This window comes from Coregonus lavaretus, assembly GCF_964263955.1.
Source record: "Coregonus lavaretus genome assembly, chromosome: 36".
Lineage (NCBI taxonomy): Eukaryota > Metazoa > Chordata > Actinopteri > Salmoniformes > Salmonidae > Coregonus > Coregonus lavaretus.
In genome coordinates this window covers 18,490,006-18,503,166 of record NC_140023.1, presented here as the reverse complement: position 1 = coordinate 18,503,166, position 13,161 = coordinate 18,490,006, and the positions used below count along the sequence as shown (strand labels likewise).

The following is a 13,161-nucleotide window of genomic DNA, read 5'->3' as shown; positions in this document are numbered from 1 at the left end:
ATTTGATTCAGCAGTTGAGCACAAAACACTTATGTTATAACCAAAGGAGAAAGGGGACAGAAGGTAGGTCTTATTAATGAAGAGAGCTGCACTCAAGTCTCTATTTAAAGCAGGTATCAGAGTGCATCTTGTGGATGGTCTATTGAAGTCAGACCTGAATCTGATTGATGAAGAGCCAGGGCCAGGATGAGACATGCTGCCTGCTGTTAGTATGTGTCATCTGCTCTAGCTGTTATACACTCAGATCTCGCTGCCATTTTCTGTCAACAAACTGACATAAGGCACATGGAAAATGTATCTTCAGAAAGGAGAACAGGTGAGAAATGGAAGGATCTCAATGTCATAATGTAGATTTTGTGTCAGAAAGGCCAGTACATGTTACATTTGGCGTAGTTGGTCAGGTTTTTGTGAGCGTGGGAAACAAATCCATACAATGAATTTGTTGGGGTTGTATAACATTCTTGTCAACACAGACAGCGTAGCTGATAATTGACATGGAATCCAGAGCGTCAAGGACAATGGACTGTGGCTATTAAATGTGGCATGGGGAGAAAACCCTCCTTATATGGAATTAAAACTCCTCTCGGGTTTCCCGTTCAAAGCAGGGCCCATGTTGGCTCTCATTAGCAGTTCACAGAGCTCCATTAGGCTGTAGCAGGAACAGAGAAGGGCCCAGTTGGTGCCCACAGCCACATTCACAACGGAATCTCAGAATGACAATTGGGAGATTACTGTGAAGGATATGAAAACTCCAGCCAAGGGTAAGGCTGAAAAGTATAGCTCCCGGCCCCTCGCTCTTAGTTTGCTCCATTCCAGGAAGAGCTGGAAAGGTCAACTTGCCACTGCATAGAAAAGTGAGGACAGCGCCTTCATCTGGATAAGACATTTAGATGGACCTGGATAGGGTTGAGTCGGCCGACTACCAAGTGGATATCAAAAATGTAAGTTCAAGTGCTGTGTGGCGGCAATGCAAATGTGATATACCTGAGTCACTGCATACTCTAGCCATCTAAATGGTTTAGCAGACCACTGTAAGTAAAGAGACCACGCTCACATGTCACATAGGTAACTAAAAGCAACACGATACAAACACAGTTGGAGGAGCAGGTTTATGCAGTAAGCTTAGATGCAGTATCACTGCACTGATCTCAAGAAGACATAATGGTCAGTTATTATTCTAACAGAAGTTAGGTGTCAGTGTGTATGATGGCCCTGAGAGAGAGAGGTGGCACTGGAGTGGTGGGTTTTGCTGTAAATGTCCAGTATTAAAGATTCACACAACAGTGTAAATTATTGCGTGAGTGTCTGTTGCCTGTTGAGCAGATCAGGTTTCTCTCAGTTTGATCTTTGGGGGAGTTGGAGGAGTATTTTTGCGTTACTGACTAACTCCTGACTAAAAGCACACTTCATTTTGGTAGACTGAGTAAGCAAAGCCCCACTTCTGAGTTCTGGAACTACTGAGACATAGAGCTGAGTAACGTGGGGAAAGAGATCTAGGCTGATACAAGGTTTTGTTGGCATCAACAGTTGTAGGTGTCTCTCTCCAGGACCAACACTTGTCCTGGAATGCCATCATGTCCGGCTGATTTATAACTGGGACACCTGGTTAAGTGTCCTTTATCAAAACGATGACAGCAGAATAAGAGTTATGAGCCAAGATGTAATGACCCTGCAGGCCTCCATGGTGGAATTTCTCACTCCTGTTCTGTAACCTTTGGAGACCCCTTTGTGGCCATAATCACGTTTGCCTTATGGTAGAGATTTATGTCATGCCAAAGATAGATGTCCCTACATTCGAGTGTATCGGCACAAGGTAACCCCCTACAGCCTAAAGAGGAATCTTCTGTGCTCGGTTTCAGATCCCGTTTGCACCATGCCTCTGAGAGACTCAGTCACCCTGCTGCTCTGGAGTTGCTGTGTACTACTGCTCATCCACCAATGTGAGACTCAAGGTAAGGCATTTGCTGCATGTCAATGGGTGCCTTCAAATAGTCAATGGCTCAAGGCTAGCCAGTAGCCACCCACTACAGAAGTACATGTATACCGGTGTGTACTTATTATAGTACATATATGTACTACTAGACAGAGAGCCCTGGCAACTGATACTGTATGCTGGGTAACTATCGGATTGAAGCCAAAGGAGCAATACAATTTATGCTTGTTGATAAAAGTAAACAAAACTCTGTTACAAACATACATCAGAAGTAGTTTGATAAATAATTATTAAATAAAAAATTTAAATCGAAAGAAGCAACTTAAAGGAGCACACTTTATAATAAAACAAATAATAATATTTATATGTGCAATAACGAATGTTTAGATCCGACTCAATAAAACAATGTTTAAAGCATAAAGTACAAAGATTCTTAACTGCATCTTAATTTAAACTTTGAACATTGCTGGCTGTGTGTGAAGAATCATGTGCATGGAACGGCGGGGACTGTTTAGTTTATCAGGATCCCCGTTAGCTAGTGCAGCAGCTACTCTTCCTGGGGTCCACATAAAACATACAAATACATTACAAAGTACAGAACAGTAATAGACAAGAACAACATAAGATTTGACGTAAAATGTTTTTAAAAAAAAGTTATATATAGGAAAGACACCAAGAGACAACAAATATACTATTTAAACACTATTCATATACAGTGAATTCGGAAAGTATTCAGACCCCTTGACATTTTCCACATTTTGTTAGGTTACAGCGTTATTCAAAAATTAATTAAATTGTTTTTTTCCCTCATCAATCTACACACAATACCCTATAATGACAAAGCAAAAACAGGTTTTTAGAAATGTTAGCTAATTTATAAAAATACAAAAACAGAAATATCACATTTACATAAGTATTCAGACCCTTTACTCAGTACTTTGCTGAAGCATCTTTGGCAGTGATTACAGCCTCGGGTTTTCTTGGGTATGACGCTACAAGCTTGGCACACCTGTATTTGGGGGGTTTCTCCCATTCTTCTCTGCAGATCCTCTCAAGCTCTGTCAGGTTGGATGGGGAGCGTTGCTGCACAGCTATTTTGAGGTCTCTCCAGAGATGTTCAAGTCCGGGCTCTGGCTGGGCCACTCAAGGGCATTCAGAGACTTGTCCCGATGCCACTCCTGCGTTTTCTTGGCTGTGTGCTTAGGGTCGTTGTCCTGTTGGAAGGTGAACCTTCGCCCCAGTCTGAGGTCCTGAGCACTCTGGAGCAGGTTTTCATCAAGGATCTCTCTGTACTTTGCTCCGTTCATCTTTCCCTCGATCCTGACTAGTCTCCCAGTCCCTGCCGCTGAAAAACATCCCAACAGCATGATGCTGCCCCCACCATGCTTCACCGTAGGGATGGTGCCAGGTTTCCTCCAGACGTGACGCTTGGCATTAAGGCCAAAGAGTTTAATCTTGGTTTCATCAGACCAGAGAATCTTGTTTCTCATGGTCTGAGAATCTTTAGGTGCCATTTTGCAAACTCCAAGCGGGCTGTCATGTGCCTTTTACTGAGGAGTGGCTTCCATCTGGCCACTCTACCATAAAGGCCTGATTGGTGGAGTGCTGCAGATATGGTTGTCCTTCTGGAAGGTTCTCCCATCTCCACAGAGGAACTCTGGAGCTCTGTCAGAATGACCATCGGGTTCTTGGTCACCTCCCTGACCAAGGCCCTTCTCCCCCGATTGCTCAGTTTGGCCGGGCGGCCAGCTCTAGGAAGAGTCTTGGTGGTTCCAAACTCCTTCCATTTAAGAATGATGGAGGCCACTGTGTTCTTGGGGACCTTCAATGCTGCAGAAATGTTTTGGTACCCTTCCCGAGATCTGTCCTCGACACAATCCTGTCTCTGAGCTCTACGGCCAATTCCTTCGACCTCATAGCTTGGTTTTTGCTCTGACATGCACTGTCAACTGTGGGACCTTATATAGACAGGTGTGTGCCTTTCCAAATCATGTCCAATCAATTGAATTTACCACAGGTGGACTCCAATCAAGTTGTAGAAACATCTCAAGGATGATCAATGGAAACAGGATTTACCTGAGCTCAATTTCGAGTCTCATAACAAAGGATCTGAATAATTATGTAAATAAGGTATTTCAGTTTTTTTTTTTTATTGCAAAAATTTATAAAAACCTGTAGGCTTTGTTTATTTATTATTATGGGGTATTGTGTGTAGATTGCTGAGGATTTTATTTAATCCATTTTAGAATAAGGCTGTAACGTAACAAAATGTGTAAAAAGTCAAGGGGTCTGAATACTTTCCGAAGGCACTGTGTCTGATTGGGACACACACACCCACATATATTTTTTATGTATTGTTTGTATTATTTTTTGTTGTTGTATTGTTTGTATATTGTTGTGTTTTGAATTTGTATGACTTTCCTTGTCTATCTGTGTTTGTTACTAAATAAACAAATAGAAATGTTGAATCAGTCATAATCTGCCCTCGGTATGGAGTGTAATATCACAAGCAGAGAAGTTTTTCACTCCTTCTCCCTCCCTTGTGAACTCAACTGTGAAATTCCTGTCTGGTTACAGAATGTGATTAATTTTTGCATGGCCCCTTGGGGTGAGAAGGGGAGCCTTGATGTGGTATGAGGCATTGTGTCAAGAGGTGTGTGACACGTGTCAGAGGACAGATGTCTGACCCCAGAGTGGGCAGCAGTCAAGCCCTCTGTGTGACAGCAGTAGCCACTAGCCAGGGGGTTTGATTTAAGGATAAAGGGTCGTACAGTATTTCCCGACCCTGTCTGCGTCTTTAGGCCCTTCCAGGAGCCTCGGAGCCAGGGGACAGCGGCTGATGATCCCTGCTCAGCCATCTTGCCTAAATATTTTTCTAGCGCCGCAAGCAGCTGAGTGGATACAGAGATTGAATTATCCTTAATTTCTCAGGGATCTGGTTACGACTCCCTCAGCTCCTTCAGACACTGGTGGCCCCTCGCACGTCCCTCCTCACCTCCCTTTCCTCTTCAATCTGAACTTAGGGCACACACACGTGCACACACTCCTTGGAGCGTGGGCTGGTGGCAGGCACACGGCCTGTCTGGGGATCAAAATGGAGGAAACCCAAACCTGTGCTGCGTGTATGACTGGCACCAGAGCTCTGACCGAGGCGCGAGCAGGGGAGGATGGGAGGGGGGATAAAGTTTCATGGCCAGGGTTAAATTTAGATCCCCCTGGTTTTAACACGGAGAGACTCGTGTGAAGTACCCCCCCAGAGTAGCACCGGGGAGCTTGCAGGCCCTGAGGGCCAGCCTAGGGAAGAAAACAGCACCTGTCCCCCCATGATTAGATGGCAAATTAGAAGCTCTTAAATAATACTGCTCCAAACAAAGGACATTGTGTTTAACAGTTGGTGGTCCAGTCATTATTTCCGTGATTATCATGGTGATACATAAGCTGGTGACAAGACCCTGGTCCAAGGCCTGGATACATACGATATCACCAACCAGCATTCTATGAATGACAAGTTGACAACTTACAGTATATTGTATATAATGTTACACAGTTGTCATTGTTTATATTTTGACAATGTTTATACTGTACTGAATCTTTTGTTATCTTTGTCAATAATCAAGCAGCTGGGGACTTTGTCCAGATTAGTTCAGGACTTTTTATCCTGATTCCCAGTCTTCCAGGATGCAGTCTGTTGCCTTCATGGTTCCAGTCTTAGCAGAGCTGGGGGGAACTTATTACAAACATACAGAGCCCACCACAGAGACAGGGAATGGGGCTGACCAGACAGGCTTCCCTGGCAAACAGTGGCTGGGGCTGGGTCACTCTGGCTTGCTGCAGGGCCAGCAGAAGGAATGAGAGGCAGGCGGCTGTCGATGCCAGGAGGCTGACTTGTCTCATCAGTCTATCCACACTCTGCAGTGATCAGACGGCTGTCTGTTTGTGCACCCTGGCCTGCTCATTCCCTCCCTATGGACATGTGCATGATGTGTGCCTTTGATGCATGCCCATCCTGCATACTCCTCCTCTCTGTCCCTCTCACTCTCTTCTCACTCATTGTGATGCTCACTGTGGCCCAACTCTTCCATCCCCTTAAATTCTCAATCTGTCTTTCCTCCTGCCAGATATAACACAGTTCACAAAGCGCTTCAAGAGGCTTTGAAGTTTACTCTAATAAAAGGGAAATAAAAGGGCCTCCATGTAGCTTTAACACTAGGGAGGATGAGAAATCAGAGAGCTCTCTGCTCTTCAGCAAATAACAGAAAAATGCTCCCATTCAAACCTGAAGCACTGGCAGCATGGGGTAAATGGCATCTGAAGGATTGTTGATGGTGTATACTGACATCCTCCATGCTATTTCAGGACACTGTACAGGCCAGGCAAATGGCTGGATCAGGGATCAATTCAACTTGAATTGCTTTGCTTTGCGTACACAGTAGCATTTAAACCAATTTATTTCCTATGGTCATATAAAATTGCTAAATGTTCCTAGATATACATGCATATGTACAGGCAGGTTTAATTAAATTCAGCCCCAAGTCATATAAGGTGACACATCTCTTAATGCTTGTTGTTAAATTGAATGAAACATGCTTTTAAAAGAGCACAGTTTCATTTTTGCATGCCAAAAACATAAATAAGGTCTCTGAAAACATAACAGCTTACTGCAGTATTCCCATTGTCAGTGAGAATACTTGTTTTAATAGCTTCCCTGTTTAGAATACATTAGCAAATATTGGGCTTTCCCAGCTGTCCGCGTTTAAGAGATTACGGTTACTGTTGTTGTTTTTCTGAACTGCTTCACCATTCTCAGATAACAGTTACTACTTCTCAGCTGTTCCCGTGATGGCGACGGGAAAGCCAAGAATTTCATTGTTCAAGGTCCGCTATGTTCCCACGGACACAGGGCTTTTTGCAGCCCACTGTCGTGTTGTTCATGGAAAATGCCTGCAATTCCACATCAAGCCAATGAGTGTCTGCATTGTATGCATACGCAACTGCAGGATAACTCAATTGTCTTATGGTACAGATTATAATTGCCAAAGCTACACTATTCTAAATGTTGAGATGTGAAGACGCAACAAAAGTATGAAATATAGTCTGATTAGCTGAGAAACTAAAGCTAACAGCACAGGCTGTACGAGAAAATGTCCTACTGTATATTAAAGACATAATTTGTAGAAGTTACTGCTTGGGAAGAAATAGAATATAGTCTGTAAGAACACTGCTCTAAAAATCCCTCCAAGTCCACCTCTCTATAGTGAGAGGGTTAGGATTTGTACTGTACTACAGTGTGGAAGGCGAGACAAGGAGTGTTTGTGAATTCCAGTGGGGTTTGGGCAGAGTTTGTGCGGGCGGAGACATGACTGTACAGCATTCCTCTCCTCCCACCGCACACGCTCCCCTCGTGCTGCTTACTGCTACCACACGCACCCCCTACAACCTACCTGGCAACCCCCCATTATTTACTAAAGCCAAGTACAGACAGTACATAGGTATGCCTAAGGCCAGCCAAATCCACTAGTAATAACTGAGGACAATAACAGATTAATCACATATCCCTTTAGTAGTAGTTCAAATGCTTGCCAGTTTACAGGGATGTTTAATAACTCAGCAATGCAGCTGTAGTTACCTTTCTGAAACCAATAGCATATAATTAATAGTCAGATACATTCAGATACAATCATATGAAACCCCAAGTGAAATCAAACTTTGTGAGTCATGTGGGCTTCATCTAACCTAGTCCCCACTCCACAGATATCTGGCTGGTGGACGAGACTGGCTTTGACTAACATTTCTTCACTATTGTTTCATCATAACAAATGAGTCGCCCTATAAGGCAGATCCTCAGATGCCTGTCTGTCTGTCTGAGCAGCAGCTCAAAGTTCCCCAGCAGTTGCACTGAGGAGTCATCTCACAGGCTCCGTGGAAGACAAGCTCTTGTAAATAAACACCACACACGGATGACCGACTGCCTAGGGTTAGAGGTAGTAGTACCATTAGCATCCCATTGAGCCCTGAAATCCCTCATGTAGCACTCAAACAGTGGTCATTCAGATACACTTATTCTGACTTTACAATTATCGAACCACCAGTGTATTTTTCAGCAACTGTTGTGTTAGAAATGGTTGTGGTAGAAAATGTATGCACACACGACTGTAAATCGCTTTGGATAAAAGCGCCTGCTAAACGGCATATATTATATTAGGAATAAACTCCCTGAATTCAACTGAGTTTTATAGAGCATAAAATGTATTTATTATCAGCTGCTGCTGGAGGAATAGAGTTGTGGAGTACATGCTTACAAACAGCAGAAATATCACAGATACGGCAAATGAATCTGTTTCATGGATAATAGCCGTATCTAATCAATGACAAGTATTAAGTCTGAACGTCAGGGAATTTCTGGTACATCTGGGATCTTTCTCTGAAATGAGAGTTTCCTTTCTCTTACAGCTCTAAACTGCACGTGTAATGTGACCAATAGTCGGTGTGATGAAAATGCAGTGTGCAGGTAAGGAGAAACTTGATGGAAGATGCATCCATCTTTAACATGTCTAAGATATGATATATTTGAATGTGTTGACTATGTCAAGCATATATGACAAACCTATAAAGCCATCATCCAGGCCCACGATATTCTGGTGTCAAGTATGTCCTTGTCACTCTTTAGAGCTAGTCACACTCACAAAATGTATGGAGTGTTTCTACAAAAGGACATTCTATGAATGTTCATATGTATTTGCCTCACAGATACTCTACAGAGCAGGGCATTGCAAAGGTTATTTTGTTAAGTATGGGCGCCCTCCTGTGTCCATTGCGGAGGGTAAGAGTGGCCATGCAATTTTTTAATATGCCACTGTATATAACTGTATATCAGTGGAGGCTGCTGAGGGGAGGACGGCTCATAATAATGGCTGGAATGGAGCAAATGGAATGGCATCAAACCATGTGTTTAATGTATTTGATACCATTCCACTGATTCCGCTCCAGCCATTACCACGAGTCCATCCTCCCAATTAAGGTGCCACCAACCTCATGTGCTGTACATCTCCCTCATGAGGCTGTGTTGGCTATAGAGATGAGAGCTGATCTAACTGGCTGTGCTGTATTGCAGGTGTGACCCGGGTTGGGAGGGGCAGCAGTGCGACGTATGTGTGAGAATGCCAGGCTGTGTCCATGGATCATGTCATCAACCCTGGCAATGCACCTGCGAGCCTGGATGGACGGGACGCTTCTGCAACAAAGGTGACAGAAAATATTTGTATGTATCAGCCCATCATAATTGTATTTGTTCAGTGAGTGGTAGCGCAGTACTTATTCACCGCTTCTCTCCTTTGCTTCAGATATCCATGTGTGTACAAATGAGGCACCTTGTCAGAACGGTGCCACTTGTTATGCCAACGTTTCAGGGGAGTACTCCTGCCTCTGCCCTGAGGGATTTCACGGGAGGAACTGTGAGCACAAGACAGGGCCCTGTCATAAGACCGGCAGGTGAGTTCAATTAGCAACACACTCGAAAACAAACTATGGAACAAGTTTGTCTCAGGCCTACTGCTTCTGCCTTAATCAAAACAAATCACAAATTCAACTCCAACCAGTGACTCAACATAAAGGATTGAGTGGTCATTTTAGGCTTTCAAACGGGAAACTAGCTACAGTATTAGTGTGTGTAAATGACAATAAATCAGTTGTTCTCTCAGAGCCTGTTCGATGTCTGTGTTTCAGTGTGTGTGTGTGTGTTTTGACTGTGTGGTGTCCCAGCTGGTCCCCTGATGGCAGTCAAACACATGCAGACTGGCGCGGGCCACGTAGCAGCCTGGTCAATTTGTATCCACTGGAGAGCAATCATGTGATTTAATGGGCTCATTATCGGCCAAGTGAGTGGCCTCTAGTGCTAACAGACACACTGAAGCCAGGCATCTACACTACAGCCCCCATGGAGTTCCCAAATCACTAGCTAAACGGTTACCAGGGAAACCATGCAGGCCAAGGCACAGGCTCTGGGTTAGATTAGTCTTAAAGTGCCAAATCAATGCCTGATTGAATGTAATCAGTGATCATCACAGAGTAAGCGCCACACATTTACTTACAAATCAGTTGGCTGTCCAGGCCCATATGAACAGGCTTGGGTTAAGTAATCAATTCAGCATTGAACATCTATTCAGTTATTATGAACATTTCCCTCAGGGTTTTTAGTGCTTATGTTGTCTTTATCTTTCAGGTCTCCATGTAAGAATGGCGGGCAGTGTGAGGACAGTGGCGGCTATGCCCCAGAGCTCTCCTGCCGCTGCCTGGCAGGCTTCACCGGGCCGCGTTGTGAGAACAACATGGACGACTGCCTGATGCGCCCCTGTGCCAACGGTGCCACCTGCCTGGATGGCATCAACCGCTTCTCCTGCCTCTGTCCCGAGGGCTTCACGGGCCGATTCTGCACCATCAACCTGGACGACTGTGCCAGCCAGCCCTGCCTCAATGGAGGGCGCTGCCTGGACCGCGCCAGCACCTTCCACTGCCTCTGCAAGCCTGGATTCACTGGCAGGACCTGCGAGGTGCCCTTACAGAGCCCAGAGAGCCAAGCGCCCATCAGAAGCTCCCATGGCTGGGCTGGGGGAGGTGGGGGCTGGGGAAGGGTGACTCAGGCCAGGCCAGACAAGGACACCACGAGGGGGAACTCTCAGGGCAACAGTAACAATAGTAGTGGAGACAGGCTGCTGAAGATCTCTGTGAAGGAGGTGGTGACCCAGCGGGGGTCATCTGGCCTGTCAGAGGTGCAGCTCAACACCCTGCTGGTGCTGGGGGGCATGACGCTGGCCGTGGTGGCGCTCACAGCTGGCCTGGTGCTGAAGGGGCATTGGCAGGACCGCTGTGCAAGCTGCCGGTGCGGCCCCACCCCCCGCCTGCACCCGCTGAGACACAGAGACTGCCAGCCACCCCCGCAGAGCCACCTAGTCACCGTGGAGCAGGAGTGTAAGATCAGCTTCATGCACACGCCCACGGCCCCAGAACTGGAGAAGAAGAAACTGAACACTGAGGTGATTTAGGCTAGGTTTACTACCTCCACAGCCCTGAGTACAGGACAGGAGCAGACAACAGACTGCTCTCAGCAGAAGGAAAGCCATGCTTTCATCCCAGCCCTGCCTCCATGACTGATTTTCTTCAGTACTGACAGTCAAAATACAGACAACATACCGATCTAGGAATCGATACCTAGAGAGACTCAGGACCAAGAAGGGACCAGTGTGTCTGTTCAAGGGTAGATGTTAGGAGAATGTGTTTCACACTCCTAGCAAAAGGAGCATTGTCCTAATATGACGGATTATTGCTTGACCATAATGAGAAATATACTCAAGTCCCATGGTTACTTGTCACGGACAACCAATGTGTAATTTGTCCGTCCTCAATATCAGCTGATGCGGTTTCTTGGCACGAACTGCATGTAAGACAGGCCTACTGACAAACAGCTTTGGAATGCAAGCCGAGACAATGCCCTTGTTATGTCAACCTAATTGGTGTACTGGTATTTGTCACTGCTGTTCTCGTCACGATATTAGGCCAAAATGTTAGACATGAATGAATCTGCCCATTTATTTCCAAATGGGCTCTGACCTCTCAGCCTCGGAACAAATTCCCTGCGTACAGCTCTGCAGTGACCAGAATTCAGACATCCAGACAAATTATTCATGTTATTCATGTTGTTTTAACAATGTACTTTTTATACCACAGACTAAAAGAACTGCAACACCGCAACACCTACTTCATTTAAGTAACTGTCCAGTCTTTTCAGATGTCTATGAAATATGACCTATAATTAATTACAATATGAGTAAAATAGTTCCTTCCAAAGAAAGTGTAATTAAGTATGTATTCTGTGTTGGAATGGTGTGGGCGTGCCCCATAGAGTTCGATAGAGGCATGGGCATTGCCATTGAGTGCTTTCAACATTTTAAGGTAGTCAACTGGGTGGGACTTCCTATGGGTTAAGGAAGGATCACATGATTCCATCCAGGTCATCAGGAGGGATCAGCCAATGAATTATACTTGTGAGAAAACACTAGATGACAGCATGTACCTTTTCAGTTTGTTTGTCAACTCATAGAAGTAGTAGAAGAAGAAACTGGACTACTTCAAAATAAAAAGATTGCCTCAACGGAGCTGCATGTGCGCTCACAGGCACCATAATGGGACATACACTGAGTGAACAAAACATTAGGAACACCTGGTCTTTCCATGACGTAGACTGATCAGGTGAATCCAGGTGAAAGCTGGATCAGTGTAGATGAAGGGGAGGAGACAGGTTAAAGAAGAATTTTTAAGCCTTGAGACAATTGAGATATGGATTGTGTATGTGTGCCATTCAGAGGGTGAATGGGCAAGACAAAAGATTTAAGTGTCTTTGAACGGGGTATGGTAGTAGGTGCCAGGTGCACCGGTTTGAGTGTGTCAAGAACTGCAACGCTGCTGGGGTTTTCACACTCAACAGTCTCCCGTGTGTATCAAGAATGGTCCACCACCCAAAGGACATCCAGCCAACTTGACATAACTGAGGGAAGCACTGGAGTCAGCATGGAACAGCATCCCTGTGGAATGCTTTTGACACCTTGTTGAGTCCATGCCCCCGACGAATTGAGGCTTTTCTGAGGGCAAAAGGGGGTGCAACTCAATATTAGGAAGGTGTTCCTAATGTTTTGTACACTCAGTGTATATCTATCACTGTGGAGTATCCCAACAACAGAATGATGTGGGCATATACCGGCATATATCGGAAGCTCATCCTTCTCCGGAGGATGATATCATCCTCTATGAGGAAATAGCAAGCATTTTCTAAATGTTCTGTTTGAGATACACGTTTGAGGTGGGGACTTGAAGTGTTTTTTTCCAATGTATGCTTTGGCCACATATGAGTATAGGATGAGTCAACAACATTATTTGGGTATTAGTTAACAGAATATGAACTTTTAAAAGTGAGATTTTCTCTGGACAGTTACTTCAAATTATAATTGTATTATTTTGTATAAAGTAATGTTCTGTCAACACTGAAAAATAATTTGTGATCTGTTTACTTCTGTATGGTGGTTAATAGCGAATAACTATATGGATTTGCTTAACAGTATTTTGAAGCTGTACATTTTATTTATTTTCTGTAATTTATTTGTGGAATGTGGTCTTTTTGCAAAGAGTCTTATTTTTTATACTGAATTGTCTGCAATAAAGTTGTGAACTGTTTCCTGTAC

At 44.5% G+C, this 13,161-nt stretch overlaps 1 protein-coding gene across 2 annotated transcripts in view; it reads left to right on the top strand.

Annotated features, from left to right (window-relative positions):
* The window catches only part of LOC311110947 (protein delta homolog 2-like), a 17,217-nt gene extending 5,336 nt beyond the window's left edge, over window positions 1-11,881 (top strand). The window contains exons 2-6 of one of the 2 annotated variants that reach the window (XM_084153594.1): window positions 1,860-1,952; window positions 8,384-8,441; window positions 9,045-9,175; window positions 9,274-9,421; window positions 10,152-11,881. In XM_084153594.1, the coding sequence (XP_084009720.1) occupies window positions 1,874-1,952; window positions 8,384-8,441; window positions 9,045-9,175; window positions 9,274-9,421; window positions 10,152-10,971 (1,236 nt within the window). In that variant the 5' untranslated portion in view covers window positions 1,860-1,873 and the 3' untranslated portion in view covers window positions 10,972-11,881. Of the gene's footprint in view, window positions 1-1,858; window positions 1,953-8,383; window positions 8,442-9,044; window positions 9,176-9,273; window positions 9,422-10,151 lie in introns of those variants that run through there. The other variant, XM_084153595.1, reaches the window with a different exon arrangement.
* Window positions 11,882-13,161: the final 1,280 nt, after the last annotated feature.